This window comes from Vespula pensylvanica, chromosome 3, assembly GCF_014466175.1.
Source record: "Vespula pensylvanica isolate Volc-1 chromosome 3, ASM1446617v1, whole genome shotgun sequence".
Lineage (NCBI taxonomy): Eukaryota > Metazoa > Arthropoda > Insecta > Hymenoptera > Vespidae > Vespula > Vespula pensylvanica.
The window spans coordinates 9,376,698-9,395,212 of record NC_057687.1 but is presented as its reverse complement, the minus strand read 5'-3'; the positions used below and the strand labels follow the sequence as shown (position 1 = coordinate 9,395,212).

The 18,515-nt window shown below is 28.6% G+C and overlaps 2 protein-coding genes and 1 long non-coding RNA gene across 5 annotated transcripts; 1 reads left to right on the top strand and 2 right to left on the bottom strand.

The window, feature by feature from the left end:
* Positions 1 to 213: 213 nt before the first annotated feature.
* Positions 214 to 7,021, bottom strand: LOC122627761. Its single transcript, XR_006326924.1, has 2 exons — positions 6,792 to 7,021; positions 214 to 471 (listed from the first exon to the last, which is right to left on the bottom strand). It is a non-coding gene; the product is annotated as an uncharacterized LOC122627761 (long non-coding RNA).
* A 2,662-nt stretch (positions 7,022 to 9,683) lies between these two features.
* LOC122628221 lies at positions 9,684 to 12,520 on the top strand. 2 transcript variants are annotated; one of them, XM_043810273.1, is made up of 5 exons: positions 9,684 to 10,083; positions 10,506 to 10,764; positions 10,876 to 11,108; positions 11,266 to 11,604; positions 11,810 to 12,520. In XM_043810273.1, the coding sequence occupies exons 1-5, from the start codon at positions 9,828 to 9,830 to the stop codon at positions 11,959 to 11,961; spliced, it is 1,239 nt and encodes a 412-aa protein (XP_043666208.1). In that variant the 5' UTR covers positions 9,684 to 9,827; the 3' UTR covers positions 11,962 to 12,520. The 2 variants fall into 2 exon arrangements, with proteins under 2 accessions (XP_043666208.1, XP_043666207.1); XM_043810272.1 differs by having other exon boundaries at positions 11,251 to 11,604.
* A 103-nt stretch (positions 12,521 to 12,623) lies between these two features.
* On the bottom strand, positions 12,624 to 17,369 carry LOC122628219 (N-acetylglucosamine-1-phosphotransferase subunits alpha/beta). Of its 2 annotated transcripts, none has more exons than XM_043810265.1 (7): positions 16,868 to 17,368; positions 15,956 to 16,377; positions 15,654 to 15,865; positions 14,839 to 15,586; positions 14,586 to 14,757; positions 14,319 to 14,506; positions 12,624 to 14,255 (listed from the first exon to the last, which is right to left on the bottom strand). In XM_043810265.1, the coding sequence occupies exons 1-7, from the start codon at positions 17,018 to 17,020 to the stop codon at positions 13,946 to 13,948; spliced, it is 2,205 nt and encodes a 734-aa protein (XP_043666200.1). In that variant the 5' UTR covers positions 17,021 to 17,368; the 3' UTR covers positions 12,624 to 13,945. The 2 variants fall into 2 exon arrangements, with proteins under 2 accessions (XP_043666200.1, XP_043666201.1); XM_043810266.1 differs by having other exon boundaries at positions 14,128 to 14,255; positions 14,315 to 14,506; positions 16,868 to 17,369.
* Positions 17,370 to 18,515: the final 1,146 nt, after the last annotated feature.

Sequence of the window (18,515 nt, the reverse complement as noted above, 5' to 3'; positions counted from 1 at the left end):
TTATCAATTGTTAGTTTTTCTATTATTTAAATAAATGCAAATTGAATCCTGCTTAGTGTACAAATAACAATAACAACAACAACAACAGAAGGGATCAATCAACGAGTATGATGAAATTTATAGATTCCCACAAAATAAATATCCTCATGGTCTTCTTAAAAAATCCTACGTAGAGCGTTGAATAATTCACTTGATGATCCGGAACAGTCCTTATCTTCTTGATTATCTTGATTATCTTCATTGTCTTCCATAATTCTTATTACCGCAAGTATTCTTCTTTTTCTTCCTCTTCTTCTTTTTCTTCTTCTTTTTCTTCTTCTTAAATAGCTAAGCAGTGATTACTATATATATTGATTAATTCTAGCTGCACTCGTTGATTCTGCGTCCTCATTGGCTTCCAATCGTCCAAGTAGTGGTCCTGTTGAATTCCGTTCCTCGTGTAGTCCGCCAGGATGTATCGAGCGTCGTTACCTGGAAAGGTGTGAGCGTTAGCTACGAAAAAACACACTAGGGGAAAAAAGAGGTTCAGTAAGTAAGGCGTTGAAATTAGGAAATGATTATAACGATGATGACGATGATAATGATGTTAATGATGATCATAGTAATGACGAAAGTACGAGTTGCCAGAAAAAAAGAACACTAGGAAGAAAAAAATGTCATTGAAAGAAAACGATGTTAAATGGAATAAAGTTAAACGAAAAAGTATTCAAGGAAGATATCATTTGTACAATACTTTTGACTACTCTAGAATACGAAGTGAGAGAGTTCTAGTTTGTTAAGGATTGAATGGATTAATGGGGGATGAGGGAGGAAAGGGGTTGTGTGAACACAAGTCGGTATTTCCGTGAACGATTTGCATTTGCCAGAATGGAGGTCGATAAGAAAGGAAATGTGACTGACTGAATGACTGACTGGCTTGCTTGCTTGCTTGCTTGCTTGCTTGCTTGCTCTCTTTGAAAACCTCTAAAATTATATCATCGAATACGAAAATGGAACGAGGTGCGTATGTAAGTACGTGCGTTTTGTTTAATTTCTATGTGTGCGTGCATTTCTACATTTGGTTAAAGAGAGAAACGAGAGAGGAACTTCTTTCTTTATGGGATAGGGTCACTTGGTCCTTTTGTCGTTTCTTAAATCCTTATACCTACACACATATAAGTATATGTGTGTGTATGTGTCATGTAGCGGCCTCGCTAGTCCCTTTGTCATTTTCTTCGGTCAGAGGATCAGATTTCTTTCTTTCTTTCTTTTTTCTTTTTCTCTTTTTTCTTTCTTTTTCCTTTCTCTCTTTCTCTCCTTCCCAACTTTCAACGAGAACTCGATCTTCATTTCCGCTTGTAATAATCATTCGGATTCGCGATTGCATACGATATTTCACGATTCTTCGTTGCATCTGTTTTCTTTTATTTTTTGCTTCTTTTTTATTTTTATTGTGATCGTTCTTTCTTTCTTTCTTTATTTATTTTATTTTTTTTTTGTTCACTATGCTGCCCTATTTTCGACTGGCCCAGCTGCGGTCTCGTAAAACAAAGGGTTAAGAATTGATAGTAAGCTTGAATTTTTTCAAATTTTTTTCTCGAATTACCAGGTCTTTCAAATCGGATAAAGAAAAGGGTTATGCTCTTAAAAGGATTTTTATGTGTGTTCAGTTCTTTTTCTTCAGTTTGGTTTTCGTTTTTTATATTATCGATATTTATCGCCGGTTTTTATTTTCCATTAGCTATCCAGAGTTGTCTTTTTTAAATCTATTCGAGTGTCTTGTACAGATCTTTTTTTTTTTTGTTTAATATTCAAATTTTTTTATAAACTTTGACAGTAATATATATCTTTGATATCATTAGCCAAACGTTTAAAATATATCTATATTCAGATTATGTTATATTTAATATAAATCCAAAATCTATTTATTATCAATTTTTATAGAATTAGAATTTTAAATGAAGGTACTCTGTTTTTCAATAAATTAAATCGATGTCCAATATAATACGTAACTGTCATTGAATTTCAGATTAAAAATTTAAACTTCATATCAAATTCTTATAACTCTTTGATGAATGATACAGGTATATGTGCTACTATATTCCGTATGGTTGAATAGGTAAGTTATCTAGCAGGTAGGAAAATTACTAAAAAGAAATCTTTGGCGTAACAAATTTCTACCCCTGAAAAGCTGTACCTGGAAAGATTTATTTTGCTTCTGTCCTTTTATGTTGAAAAATTAAAATATTACACCAGATTATTTCTTGTTATATTTTGTACAAAAAATGATTATTATATCTTTCTTTAAAGTTAGAACTGGTAATTTTTATGGGACATTTGCTGTCTGATTACTTCCACTTTATAAGAAATATTATTTCCTTTTCTATCAGAATATGAATTACATTTTTCTTTTTATATGAATTATTTCGTTTCAATATATGTGTTAAAATGAATTTAATTATAACTCATTTAAATTAGATTTGTATAATATTGGATGATATTTAGGGAATCATTTTTGAGAATATTTGTATTTTTATGAGATCTTTTTGATAATATCGATCGAAAAAAAATTTTTGAACGTTTCTATTATGACTAGTTAAATCGGATGATCGGTCAAAATGGTGTTAATTTGTTAGACTGAATGAAACTTTCATGTATGGAAATTTAATCTATAGAATTTTGTTTTATCGTAACAACAATGCCAGTGATTATAATTTGTTAGTCTGAAAGAGAGGGGTAAACGTTCGTTTCGCGCTATTTACTCTATGAGAATACGATCCAGGGGTAGTTCACTTCCGGTTTCCGAATGGTCAATGGAAATAGGAATAATCGTCACACCGGCTGCTCTTACGGAAGTATGTATACAATGGATGAATAAATATGCATATAATTAACATTACTTTCCATATTTCCGTGTAGTTGTTTTTGAAAGTGAGAGAACACATTTAAATAACAATGTTATTATTATATCATTCAACAGATTCATTATTATGTGAATTGGTTTTTCTTTTTCCGGTATTTTAGTTCAATTGTTAATTAAAATTTTGATATTAAAAGAGTTAAATCATTATTTGTTTTTCTGTTTGATACATATAATTTGGTTTGATTCATGATTTCAATCATTAACAATCAATGATATTCAAATAATAAACCATTTTCTTGAAAATCTGTTCTATTACACAGAAATCTCATTAAGATTGTATTTATAATTTGATGATATAATGAGTTAATCAGAATCTTTGTTAATGATACAAGTATTATAGAACTGTTCTGTCAAATTCATTTATGTTTATTATGTTAGGTTTCTATCGGTAAACTTTATTTTTCAGGAGATCACTGAAAGCGGATTTTAATGATTGCCAAAATGATTTTTCTTTGATTTAGTATTTCTTTTTTATGCTTGTCAGTAATAATATATAAATTGTGCACTGTTCATAATTGTTGATATCTAGTTATTTTTTTACTTGATATTTACCAATTGATCCAATGAAACTGAATTTTAATAGTGTCGAAAAAAATTCGGATTTGTATTGTCCAGTAATGGTATTTTTGTAATTTCTGATCAATAAAGTTTTGAAATATGTATGTATATATGTATTGTTTAATCAAATCGTTGTATTATTATTTTGTTAATCCAAATTCATATTTCTTTTTATATATATTTTTCTATATTATTTTGTTAATTCAAGTTTAATATTTTTTTATTTATTTTTTTGTATGGTTAAAAAATTTCAAAATGATTAAGTTTTTTATTATTCCAAATCGAATTATTTTTTATTTATTTTTTCTATGGATCAAAATTTTTTCAAAATATTTAAGTGCATTCAAAATATCTACTATACTTCATATCATGGAAAAATAAAATCCAAAATTTTACTGCAATATTACTACAAAATTATTATATCCAAAGAATGTTTCGTTTTAATTATTTTCTAATTATTTCGATTGATAAGCCATCTATTATGTACGAACGTATGCTGAATTGTAAGCGAAAGTATGTATATGTGTGTTAGTTGATTGTGAAAATGGTTTAATCATAAATTCTTATAAAATCATTTTAATTAATATGTTCTATTTATAATTTTCATGATATCAGTGATCTCTGAAATTTTTTATTGATAATCCAATACAATGATTGAAAAAATCGGTAATATTTGAAAATTTAATTAATTTGAAAAAGCCGAAAATTTTTTGAGAAACTGATATAATCATTCTATTGATTGAATCATTGATTGTAATAATTAACAAATAAATATGGTGTCTGATTCAATATTATTCTTTTGTTTAATATCGAGAATATTTATAATTTTTTGATAATAAATTAAAACCAAAATAATCTTGTTAACTTGATGCAATATATTTCATTTATCTGGTTAATTAATTTGAATTTTATCAATTAATCTGTGTGGTCACTAATTTGTTTCAATATAGAAAATATTATTAATCCAGTTATTTCATACTGATTTTATAAAAACAGAATACCCTCGTTTAGTATAAATTATGTATCTTTTAAATCAGTCAAAATTTCAATAATGTAACACATGAAATATGATTCAATATAATTTGTTAGATCGATCAACTGTGTTTTGTAATATTAATTTGTTAACTCGTACATATATATTAAGTTTTATTTCTGTCAATATTATGGTTGCATTTATGTCTTGATACTTTCTTTTTTATATTCTATGACAAAGTGACTATTTGTATAATTCAATTCTTGTATATTAAATATTTTCATTCACAGAAATAATATGATTTTGATTTGTTTTTGAGTTTTGTTGAAAAACAATTTTGTAAATTCAAACTATCGTATATGTTTTTTATACTCTTTCAAAATAAAATACAAATACGTCACCAGATTAGTTACAGAATACAGAAGTATTTATTGATGAAATCTTTTTAATCATTGTCTTATGATGTATCATATCAATATATAGAGTACTGCGTTATAAAAAAATAAAATCTAATGTGTCTAATATATAAATCAGTCTTATATTATTAATTTCTAGGTCTTTCTATAATAATAATCTATAATCACTTTTTATGAATGATCTCAATATGTCTTTAGTCGTCGACTGTGTTCGTATATCATCTATCAGATATATGTATGTAAAAAATAAAAAATTAAAATAATATAAAAAAAATGAAAATATATATATATATAAAAAATGTATATATATATATATATAAATGCTCTAAATGATTTTAAGATCTACCAGACTGTAATACGATCAAGTATACTTTTGACGACAACTTGGCCAGTATATCCAATGATATGCCTTTCAACAAAATCTTGTTTCACGTGGATTTATTTTTGTTACTCTCTCTCTCTCTCTCTCTCTCTGTCTCTTTCTCTTTGATATGTGTATATATATATATTTTTTTAATTCAGACGAAAAGGATAAAACCGTTCATCAAAATCATATTTATAAAATATAATATCTACTTTTACATGCGACGGTATCAATTTTCTTTTCTGGTTTTTATTTGTTTAAAAAAGGCATCCATAGGTAAAACGGAGTCCGTCGAGTTCTTAAAATCTGGAGCTCTAACTACGTACGTAGAAATTAAATTTACAGATTATACTACAAGATGCATCGTTTAGTTATTCTTTAACTACTTGCTAAGGTTCGATCTCAAGTCTATATAAAAAGTTTCTTTTTCTATTATTACACTATCAAAATGGATTAATGAGACGTAGTTATCAAAATGTACAGTAACAGGTACGTGTTTAGGTACTACTAAGCGGCGTGCTTACATTCGAAAATGTAAAAAAGAAGAAATAATAAAAAAAAAAAAAATAATAATAATAATAATAAAAAGAAAATAAAAAGTGTGCAGTAGGTGCATTAAAATACGAATTGATTTCTTGCAATTCATGAAATTCTTTTTCTTTCTTTTTGATTTACGATCTACGTTATTAGGAATATTTATACGTTTTACACTACCGTGCCAAACTATTGTAATACTTTTTTTAATAAAATAGTTTCACTACCCTAACATAGAAGATTTCTAAGAGTTAATATGTCTATATATAGTTTTTGTGAAAAGTACAAGGCGATATGGAAAAAAAAAATATATTAATAGTTATTTCGCGTGTGTACATGATTCACAGTTGTTGGATAGGTATTAATCTATCATTTATCGATTAAAGGGATCACGTTCAAGGTAGACATAAATGTCCAGATTTGTATCTACATATCTATTTTCTAACAGACAAGTTTGGGTGAGAGCGTATATGTGTATGTGTGTGTGCATCTTTTGGGAATATAATGAAATTAATTAAAAGAAAATAAAAAATAAAAAACAATACTCTTTTGAAGCAATTAAGATAGAGACTAAAAAGGAACGTGATTCTGAACTAATAGAGGGAAACAAATAAATAGATAAAAAAAAAAAAAAAAGAAAATAAATAAAAAATAAAAGTAAGGAGAGAAAATTTTAAAACAAAATTTTGTAAAATAATTTTGATTGGATCTTAGTACCTGGATAGAGTAGGGCCGAGTGACAAAATTTCAAATGCCATTAATTTTGACAATACTTTTATCACGGTATTCTGTTTCGTAAATACTCTTCGTAATATCAAAAGTGTATTGAAAAAAATGCCATAGAAAGGAGAAGAAAATACGAGGAATATAATTAATTAAAATTATAAGAGTTCACGAAGCAGAACAACGTCGATGTATTCGCGACAGAAGCCAAAAATAAATAAAACCGGAGAAACTAAACGATGTAAAATAACTTTAGTATAGTCTATCGAAGCACCAAGATCGTTTGATAGGTATACCAAAAAAAGCCGAGACAAGACTCACCATTATCGTTCGGTCCAAGTTGGTCGATTGATCTGCGACAGAAAAAAATAGGAACACCTCCGATTAGACGATACATCTTGTTGCTTTTGTTCTCCTCCTTCTTCCTTCCGTTATCGTGTTAACACCGTTCGTTGATCATGGCTGCTCTTCCACTGACTCCCGTGATTTTAATAGTCGAAGATGATGACGACGATGTTCGATGACGAAAACTGATGACAGGGAGAGAGGAGAGAGAGCCACGATACTCTTACGATGCTCTCACGATGCTCTCTCGATGCTCTCTCCACAAACGATCGAGCTGTTCTGTGCTTCTGCTTGCCACTGCCAGCCCTTATATACCATGGCAATGGCCAGAAGGGTCCTAGCCAAGGCCGCATATGTGGGTCCCATTGGTACTCTAGGGGAAGAGGAGGTCCTGGGAAAACGGTTTCAACACAATACTACCTTCTGCAGGACTGGTCTCCCCTCCTTCTTTTTTTTTCCTTTTACCTCTCCCTCTCCTTCTCCTCTTCCTCTTCTTCTCTTCTTCTTCTTCTTCTTCTGCTTCTATGCTTCTATTTCTGCTTCTATTTCCCCCTTCCCCTACGTTAACCAACGTTGTTCGTGATCTCACCCTGACAAGGGGAGAAATCGACCCCCTAACAGATATCCCTCAGTCGGTTCCTTATACCTGTTCCTACGTCTCGTGCCTGTTGCGTCAAAGTTCGCTTTTCTCTTTTCTCTTCTTTTCCCTTCGACGATGGGAACGAACCCTACAGATCCATCCAAGAGGAGGACCCTTATTTCCAGGTGCCATTCGCTTACGATAAGCCGATTTTATCCATGTTTAACCGACGTACAACTCGACGTAAAAATTTATGAGAATATCGAAAGGTGTTCTAATTTTTACTTTTTTTTATTATTTTCCAAGTACAATAATCCTCTATCTAAAAATAATTATGAATTTGTTAATGTCGTATTAATCATATTTGCAATAGTTTTTGTTTTGTATTTGCATCATTTTTTTTTATATTTTTATGTCGTAATAAAAGAGCTACTTTTTATTATTTTTACGTTCCTTGTCATTACAGTCTCTGAAATGAAAATATTTCTTTCAAATCTTGAATAAAAATAATATTACAAAATATGATTAAAAATATCCATTCTTTCTCTCTCTCTCTCTCTCTCTCTCTCTCTCTCTCTCTCTCTCTCTCTCTCTCTCTCTCTTCAACGGTCATTTCTTTGCATTAATAATTCAGAAGAGTTACACAATAGATCAAAATGTTAGATGAACTTACACAAAAGAAAATGCGCAGTTAAATTCGAAAGAACTGGAAGTTAAATCGACGAAATCTATTTTTTCTTTTTTTTTTTTTTACAGCAATTTAAATAGCCGTGCGAATACCCCTCAGGCGAGATTTGGGATCCAGTTACACAGGTCTTACTAGACGTTGACCATTTATCGTGGACCGTTTCTCTTCTTCCCCATAGAAAGTAAGAAACTACGATCTTTGTGCTAGAAAAGACGTTACCAAAGAGGCACGTGCTCTTCGAAATTTACATAATAAGAACACCATAAGAATGAAACACTGTGGGAACGTCTTTTACCGGCGCATCCTTGTTCCCTTCTTTTTGTTCTTTTTTTTTTCAAAGATCATCCTTTTCGTAATATCAAACAAACGGGTTTTAAAAATGGCGGGGTTCGATTCAGAGCGTGTGAAAATCTTGCAAACTCTTCGTTTGAATTTTTTCGTTGATTTAATATGTGTCTACATATATAGGTATATATACATACATACACATACATACAATCGATTGAAAAGAAAATGGAAAAAGTACATATGTACTTCTTAACAATATGAAACTTCCCGCCAAAAAGAAAATGCTCTCCTTTTAAAAGACTTTTCCCCCTCGTTTCTCACGATTGAACCGTTGAAGGTATTGTCGAACTTCGTTGGATTTTCTCAAGCGAAGGGTGTACAAGCTGGAAATATATACGCAGATGCAACATAGGATCTCAATGAAAAATCGTTAGTATTCTTTCGTCATGGTTAATATGTCCTAACTTTATTTAGTTCCAGAAATAATTTCTTTTTCTTATTTGTAAATATTATCTTGATATACGTACATGTAATATACATATATATATGAATAAAATAGTCTCAATCATTCTAACGAAAGTTTGATTAACCCTAGAATAGTAGGCATACTTTAGAAGCCATTTAATGAAATAATTAGAGTCGCGTGCTACCCTATGGCACGTCATCGACATTAACATTGAAAAATATACGGGTACCCTTCTGGATCATTGTACTTTTTACAGGATACTTAATTTTACTGAAAGTGATGACGAGTCGATGACTGGTTCGAAAAAGTTCGTCGACGAAGAGAATCGTGGGATTCCGTGCTGGAGTGCGGTCAAATTCAAAAGCTGGGCACCCGCATGGTGGTCATAATCACAACCCCAGTTTGATAAAATTAACAGGCGAGATACTCTAGTATTGTAAGGGGATGCATATATATATATATATATATATATATATATATATATATATATATATATTCGTGCGTCATGGATAACATAACAATAATGGTTTTCTTATTATTTTAGAAATAGGTAAAATTCTAATTAGCCAATTAATATTCCAAATATACTATTTGTTTTCCTTTTCTTCTTTTTAGAAATTTTTATAACTAAATTATTTACGAATTTCTATTAAAATATGAACTTGAAATTATACTTGAAATATTATTAGAGTTAAAAAAGCAACCAATGTTAATATCGTTCTAAACAAGACTGTTGGTATTCGTTTAAAAATTAGAACACGTGCTGTCCGCTAACAATATTGATTTCCCTGCAATATCGTTTAGGCAAACGTCGTTTCCTTGGTGATCTAGAATAGTAAGAAAGAACAACACAATGAGTTTAAGCCACAGCTCGTTTACGTTATTACATTTACCAGTGCGATTCCTACTTGAAAGTTCGAATTCGAGGAGATTGTTAGATAGTACTTTATCGTGACTACATGTTGATTAATTGAATAACTTTCAACAACAATGCCATTGATAGAACAAGCGATTTCTGGTCAAGAGGTGACGATACCACCAAGATTGCCAACGATATTGAAACAATTTTGTAAGGCAGCTATTCGAACTCAGCCCTACGATCTTCTGAGATGGTCCAGTGCATATTTTCGTGCGTTGGCTGATGGCGAAGAACCACCAGTAAAATTGAGACTCGAATATCCACCACCTAGTACAGCTTCTGGTCTAACACTCGGCTTTCTTAGAGTTCTTCTTCGTCAATTTGGAGGTACGAATAATTATCATTTATTTTCTTTGATCTTATGAAATTATGTTATTCCTAAAAAAATAAATCGTTGAACGATTTCATTTCTTATATAATTATGACAGCTATTATATTAAAATACTATTTAAAATTAATATAGAAATGTTAATAGAAATAAATATAAGAAGTAAAAAAAATAACTGTTGAATAATCTTATTTTGTAAATAACTAAAATAGATACTTATTTAATTAGTTTAAATAAAGACGAAAATACAAGTAGAAATAAGTGGAATAAGTAAAATCGAATGATCTCATTTTGTATATAGTTAGCATAAATACTTATTTAATTACCTTAGATATAAATAGAAAAGAAAATAAATAGAAATAAGTAAGTAGAAGTAAGAAATAAGTAGATAGAAAGATAAAATATATTTGTGGTTATTTAGATTACAACAAAACATTGTCCATCGATGTTATTTCACGTCGTTGGGAATGCTTATGTCTCGATCGTAAAGAATTAAATCTGATAATGATGATAGGGAAATTTCGTCGAAAGTGCCAAGTTAAGAAGTTCTTGGCAATAGCTGTTGGTCTTTTAGGATCTAGTTTACGCGAGACAATGATTATGATCTGCGAATTATTTACTCACGAACCTGACGGTGGATCGGCTATGGTTCCAGTTACATTATTCATGGAAATTTATGGGTCTGTGTGTGTTTTGTAAAACAAAAAAAATTCTTGTAAATAATGCATTTGAATATATTTTCAATAAATCGTAGATAATACATATGGAGATCATTTTAATCTTATTTATAGATACTTAGCTGGTCTTAGATGCGATGGTAGCGAAAGAAGTTCATCGGAAGAAGATCCAACAGAATTTCTTATATTCGATGAGTCTAACAGTAGCTCGTCTTCAAAAATACACGAGTCCCTCGATAATAACATCTCCGTTGATCGTGTATATTCGATCGCTAGTCAAGATACTGAAGCTGATATCAATTTAGATTTGGAATTAATCTCTAAGGAAGCTGCTGATTCCTCAAATAGTAAGTATCACGTATTGATTTTCATTCATTTTGTGCCAAATAAAAAACTACAAACTCTTTTTTGATCATTCGACTATACATTCCCTTTTTTTTTTTTTTTAATAACGAATCAAATATTTAATCATTGATTTGATTTCCATAGTAATACTATCGCCAGAAATTAGCGGGAGTTGTTCGACGCGGGAAGACGATTCGAACAATGTCGAAGATAAAATCTCGAGTACTAATAACACAATGGAATCCACATCAGATAGTACATTGAAACGCGAGGAAGACAGTAATGCTTCTGATCTTACAATAGAACCAAGTAAATCCTTTAATTCGAAGGATGCTCATGAAAAATCATCGAAAAATGAAGATAAGCAAAAAGGCGTAATTCAAGATGACGTAAATACCGAAAATTCGTCCGATAAAAGAGACGTATCATTGATTAAGGAACGAAAAAAAATCAGAATTGCTAATACTCAGTTAATTTCGTATTATCCAAATATTCCAGGTATTTTCTTTTTATTTTAATAATTTCATAATTATCATCCTCATTAATTAATTCTCTATTTTGTTTCGACTTAATTTTTATTTATTTATCATGTTTGTTATGAGTTAAGATTAATTCAATTTTTTAAGATACATATACATATATAATATATATATATATTGCATATATAATATATTATGTATATTATATACAATATATTTTATAGGTATAGGATCTCGTTTATCCGCAGAAGAAGTAGCAAGCGTTGCTATATGGATGAGCGAATGTGCTAGATTACAAGAAGGAATGGTTGGTCCACGAAATCTTCGCCATCCTCAATGTCCTCCTTTATGTAAGCAAAAACAATGTGAATCATGATAGTAATAAATACAATGTATATGAATTTAAAAAGACTAGTTGGTTAATATAAATATTTTAGTCGAGAATAAATTAGTTTCCATAATAAAAAAAAATATTATCAATACGTTTCAAAGCGTATAAATTAGTTTATTCATACATCCGTCATGTTTTTTTTTTTTCTTTAATTGTTAATTATTATTCTAATTTTTTACCAGTATGAAGAAAATCAAATTTATTTTAAAACTGTTATAATACATATATATGAAGATTGATATATGGTTTATTTGGCATGTATATGTTGATGCAGTTATCATATAACAAATATTATACACACACACATATATATATATATTATGTATATGTATATGCATATGTATATGCATGTATATATATTATACGTAAGATAGTAAATCACATAATTTTTTTATAATTGCACAATGATATATATTGAGATTATTTCTTGTTAATATCACCAGTATTGTCTTCGTTAGAATATGTTTTTCTCGTTTTGTTCTTTTTTAAGTATACAAAATTTGTTATTGACATACGTTTGTACATATATACTTATATATATATATATATATATATATATATATACTTATATATATATAAATATAAATAAAATATACACACACACACACACATATACACACATATATATATACATATATATTCAGGGCTTATTAATAGTAAATATATTTTATTAACGATGTCTCTCATGTACAATGAATCGATTAAGTTTTATAAAAAATTTTCTTTGCAACATCATGTACCTGAATACACACAACATGTTATCTAGATATAAATGACTAGTATTTCTTAATTTATTTAAAACATATATGTATATAGAGAGAAATATAGATATGCCATTTTTATTTCTTAATGTACATGTTTGAGATTTATTTATTAAGTCATAAGCCATTTACTTAGATCATACCAATAATCGATCACCAGGGAAATATACCACACAATTATATCTCACTAGAGTAAAAAAAAAAATCTATTTGTACAAATGAAAATTTGGCTTGTTTTTAAGTCTTTAGTTACTTCTGTAAAATAGTAATATTGCGCTTGAAAACTATAACAAGCTAAAAAAATACGTTAGTATAATAGGTAATATGCTCTTCTGCATACGTAATATATAAAAATTAAACTATTATATAGTTTATCTATGTTGCGTTCATTTACAATTTATAAACATATGTAATCACATTGACACATTTTCAATAATGCATTGCAAGTTATTAGATATGTTGATAAATATTTTCTGTATAAGCGAAATATAGCTAAATATTTAATTACACTATATACAGAGAAAAGCTATAAACATTTTTGCATAACTATCCCTCTTTTCTTTTATCTATGAAAATTTGTTATTTACACAAGATCAACAATATCATATACATATATATATATATATCTGTATCTATATTTCGTAAAAAGATAATTATTAATATTTATCATATATATATATGTATATATATCACAGTTAAGATGCTGTTATTTATTTTTAGAAAAAAATCTCTTAAAGTCGTGTGTATCACATATTTCCAACAATATATCATAATAATTTTATCTAATAACAATGTGTGGTTTTTTCTTATAAATTCGTTGTAAATATGTGCATATATAACCAACTACTAATTGTATACATTTAATAATGAAAAATGTCTATATGAGAATGATTCTATCTATGATTGAAAGATAAATTCATTTACTGAACTAATTCTTTCTCTCTCCCTCTCCCTCTCTCTCTCTCTCTCTCTCTCACTCACTCACTCTCTCTCACTCTCCCTCTCATCAATATGTAAATCTCTTAAAAATAAAAAATTGCACATGGACATGTATAATTAATATGTTCCTGAGATAAAATATGATTAATTCTTATGACTGAGGGATTAGACTTTTTATAAATACGTCGGATTGTATTTAACCGACTCTTCTTTCTTCACCCATTATTAAACTTATGTATATAAATGATTTCATCGAAAAATTATAGTCATTATATAAGAAGAGTGGGTAGTGTGCGAATTCTAAAAATTCTTCGGATATGATAATATGATAAATGATACAGCGTAATGATCAATAACAAAACTATGAGTATCAATAATAAATTTCTTGTTCTTGTTCGATTTGCTCTCCATTCAATAAGTTCTTCACGATAAGAAAAACGATTACGAAATTGTGGAGGTAGTTCAAATGTACTTTTTAAAGGATATAAGGAACGATAAAAATCATTTAATAATGCTCGAACAATTTCATTTTCGGAATGACGTAACGGATCCATATCATCGTTTAAACATATAAATTTTCTGTAATATAAAATGTATATATTATACAATAAATTATAATTTAAAATGAAAAATTAAACTTACTTTGGATCGCGTCTAATTTCATCCAAAAGCTGTACAGTGAGGGATACGTTACTTGTTAACATTTCAAATATCTCGTTTTTTCCAGCTTTTATAACTTCGTGTTTGTAACGTTTAGATTTGCCAAATTTTCTCTTAATTTTGGATGCGACCCAGTCACAATTTGATATTAACTCTTTAGACACTACAGGCTATATATTAAAAAAACAAAAAACTATAATGTTTATTTGAATATTTTTTAATGGATTTTACATTTTATTATCTACTTACGAGCATAGAATCTAAGTATCTTTCACCAGGTGGTACCTTTACATCTTCTGTTAGTTTCAGATATTTAGAGCAATTTACGATAGAATTTTCAAATTCTACAACCAAATTATAATCTAGTGGTAAAGGATATAATCTAGATAAAAGTGTTCGTATTTCTCTATCTGACCAAGTCCTAAAAGCGTATTAATATTATTGTATTATATTATTATAAGCTAACTATCTTAAATTACATAATGATATTAATATTTCTTACCCTGATTTATCAGTATCAAACTTATCAAATATATCTCCAACCGATATATAAAGATTCTCACTCATTAAAAAGTAGAAATATGAGAATGCAAATTGCATGTCTTCTGCATTTCTAATTTTATGACTAGAAGTTTTTATAAAATCAGACTCAAACTTTCTTTGCATACTATTCACAATCCATTTGTCTATTAAGTGAGGCATATGTGCTGGAACTTTTCTTCTATCAAACCCATAAATTATATTATATATTTTATTAACATACAGCAAGGATTCTGCATATGTATCAAGCTGTCTATTTTTATGTTTCCATTGATCACTATACTTCAACTTATTTGATTTTATACTGTTATTTCCTTGTACTAGATTAATGATATCATCATTGAGGTAGCGTTTGAATTGTATATGTAGTTTTGTATGATTAGAATCTCCAAATATACTTTCAGGCATATCATTACTGTCATTGAGTTTTATTGTTTTACTATTATCATTATATTCCTTGATATCAGAAAATTTTGTAAGATTACTTATAAAAGAACTTTGATTTTTTAAATTTAATGTTCTATGAGTCATTGCTACAGTATGCATCCATGCAACTGTAGTACTATTATTTATTTTTTCAGAATTATTGAATGATATAGTGGTAGATCTATTTTTTTCACCTAGAATCTGTAAATATTTATATGGATAATCACTTTCTTCCTCAAATGGTTCACTATCGGTGGATAATAAAGTAGAATTGCAATCTCCACCTAAATAGGAGAGATGTTATAATATTATATATAAAAACAACGCTAAAAAGGTTAAAATAAAAATTACCATCAAATTCGCATAGAGTTGTATTGCACGCAGGGTCGCATGATCCATCGCCTACCCATGCCCATGGGCAGATATCGGAACAATCAGGAACCCACCAGGCTAGATACACTTTTTGACCACCCGCTTGAGTTATAAAATCTTCTGGCCATACTTCTGTGCCAAGCATTACATCATCATTAAAATATAAAAATTTATCAGAAATACCAGGAATTCTGAAAATATGAAATCAACTATTTAAACATGCAACATATTTACACGTTATATAGCAAAATAAAATGAATTAAACTTTAAACAATATATACCTATGAATATGACTTTCAATAGCAGGACTAGAAAAAGTTGGTAAATGATTTTTGTCCAGAAAAATATCTTCGTGAGTAATAAGAGTCATCCTAGGATTATCCATATCTAACCAACTTGGAATTTGCCCGTTGGTGACAATGTAAACGTGTCTGACCCAAGGTGCATACATTTCTAATGATCTTAAAGAATATCGCAATTCATCTTTGTCGCTGAATCTCGAAGAAATTGTATTACTATCAATAATAGGAATATGCTTTTCAAGACTTTTTATAAAATTTGGATCGGATCCATTCACCCATGTATATACTACATCTATAGGTACATGTTGACATAATTTTTTTTGAAAAGATTTTCCTAATATATTATCATTGAAGGAATGAAAAACAGCTTCATATTTCTCTTTACTCCATGCCAACCAGACCTAAATGAATAAATATTTACAAATTTTTGAGTTTTGAAATAAATCATCTTTGTACATACATACATACATACATACATACATACATACATACATACATACATACATACATACATACATACATACATATATATATATCTTGTATAAATATATTACAAATATAGATTTTCTATAAATGAAATGAAATGAAATTATTTTCATTACTTTTTTGTACGAATAATAAAAAATATCTTTATTACTTAAGACACAAAACGACGGTTATAATTTTATGAATTTCCCTCCAAAATAAAGAAAAGCTTATCGGAAAGATAACGTTATAACGTAACAATAGATACTAACAGCTAATGTATCAGAAGTTGTAGCATCATTTTTATCAATAAATTTGAAAGAACAGATAAGAAAAAAAATAAAACCAAATAAATGAAAAAATAAATTAATAAATACAAAAAAAATAAACAGACGTTTGCGAATATGATTGGTAGATCATTCTAACCTCTCCAAAATGTATAATACCGATGAATATGCACGTAAATGCTACTAGTATTACGAGGAGCGAATATTTGTACGAAAGAATATCGTAACATCGTCGTTGCAGCAATTTCCATGCGCTCATTATATTAAAAAATATTCTACACGTAGTTGACATAGCCGGTAAACGCGTTTGAGTCCATCCACCAGCAATTCACGGCTCTTTGGCCGTGAATCATGCAAATCCAATTGATTTAGTTACAAACTTTATATTAGTGGCTGCTGTATTGATACACTGTTTGAGCATCAATTATATATTCTTCGTATAACGTTAATTTATTACTGATACACCATCGATATACTAATAGAAAACCTGAACACACGTTTAACACCCGCTTACCACCACCCACGGTGGTCTCACTACAATAAAATACAGTCAGTTGAGAATCGTAATAAAGTTAGCCGCATGCAAAGCTGCTATGATGATTCTTGTGCGCATGTTTCTATTGTAAAACCACATTACGATTATAATAAAATTAATTTTTTTTTTTTAATCCAATTTGGATTTCTTATTTTTATAAAAATAAAGCTAAAGTGATGAATGTTGATAAAATTGTATATTATTTAAAAAATTCTATCGAGTTTGTGTCGTGGCAGTTATTTAATCAAATTTTTTGTTAAATATTTTTTTGTTATGCGTTTTTAATCGTTGATTATTTTTTATAAATTAGTATTTATTATTCATGAACCTGAAGACAGGCAACACTCCATATTTCATTGATAATGATGTTTACGTATGTCGTCAATAATCATCAATAATTATATACCCTTATAATAGGCAATATGGTATTACGTATTATATAACAGTGTTGTCATACATAAGGTGTTATCGACGGAGTTTGAAGCATTGCATATTTCCAGACGCAATATTTAATATACATGTTATCCATAATGTAAGAACTTAACTATTACAATGCAACGAATATAATGCTTTCGATATTTTCTGTTTGTTAATTCTAGCCAGTGTGCTAATTCGATTCGAAATGAAAAAAAAAAATTTGGAGATTTTTTTATATTAGAAAATTATTTAGATTTTATTTGTTGGAAATATTAATACGAATGTACTCTCTTGAAACTTTCTCAAGACTTGTAAAATGTTGAAAATTAATTATTATTTTGTTATCTTTTCTAACGAATCAAAAACGAGTTCTGATAAAAGTACTTCGCATAGGATTCAATTTTCATGATTACTTATTACTTAGTAACTCATTTTCTAATGTATCAGCTGTTCTTTATTTAAAAATAAATTCTTGAAATATCCTCTATATATATTTACTTATATAAATAAATATATAAGGAATTTATCTGTTCAAAGCTTTGACTTTGAGCTCAAACTTTGTAAATTCCTTCACATGAATTTTTTCATTTGTATTTTTTACTCGACATTCTGAACGAGATAGAAATAATTCCTTTGAGACGACTCTTTTCTTCGCAATGTACTATAGTCTAATAAAAATAGGTAATGGAATTGCGAACTGCTGGAGAAACCATTTTCTCTTTATAATATACACTTTTATGATTCTAATATATATTTTTTCCTTTTGTTCTTTCCATTTTTTTACGTAATTTATATATATCAATATTTATAGATTCGTGCTTTTAATTTTTTTTTT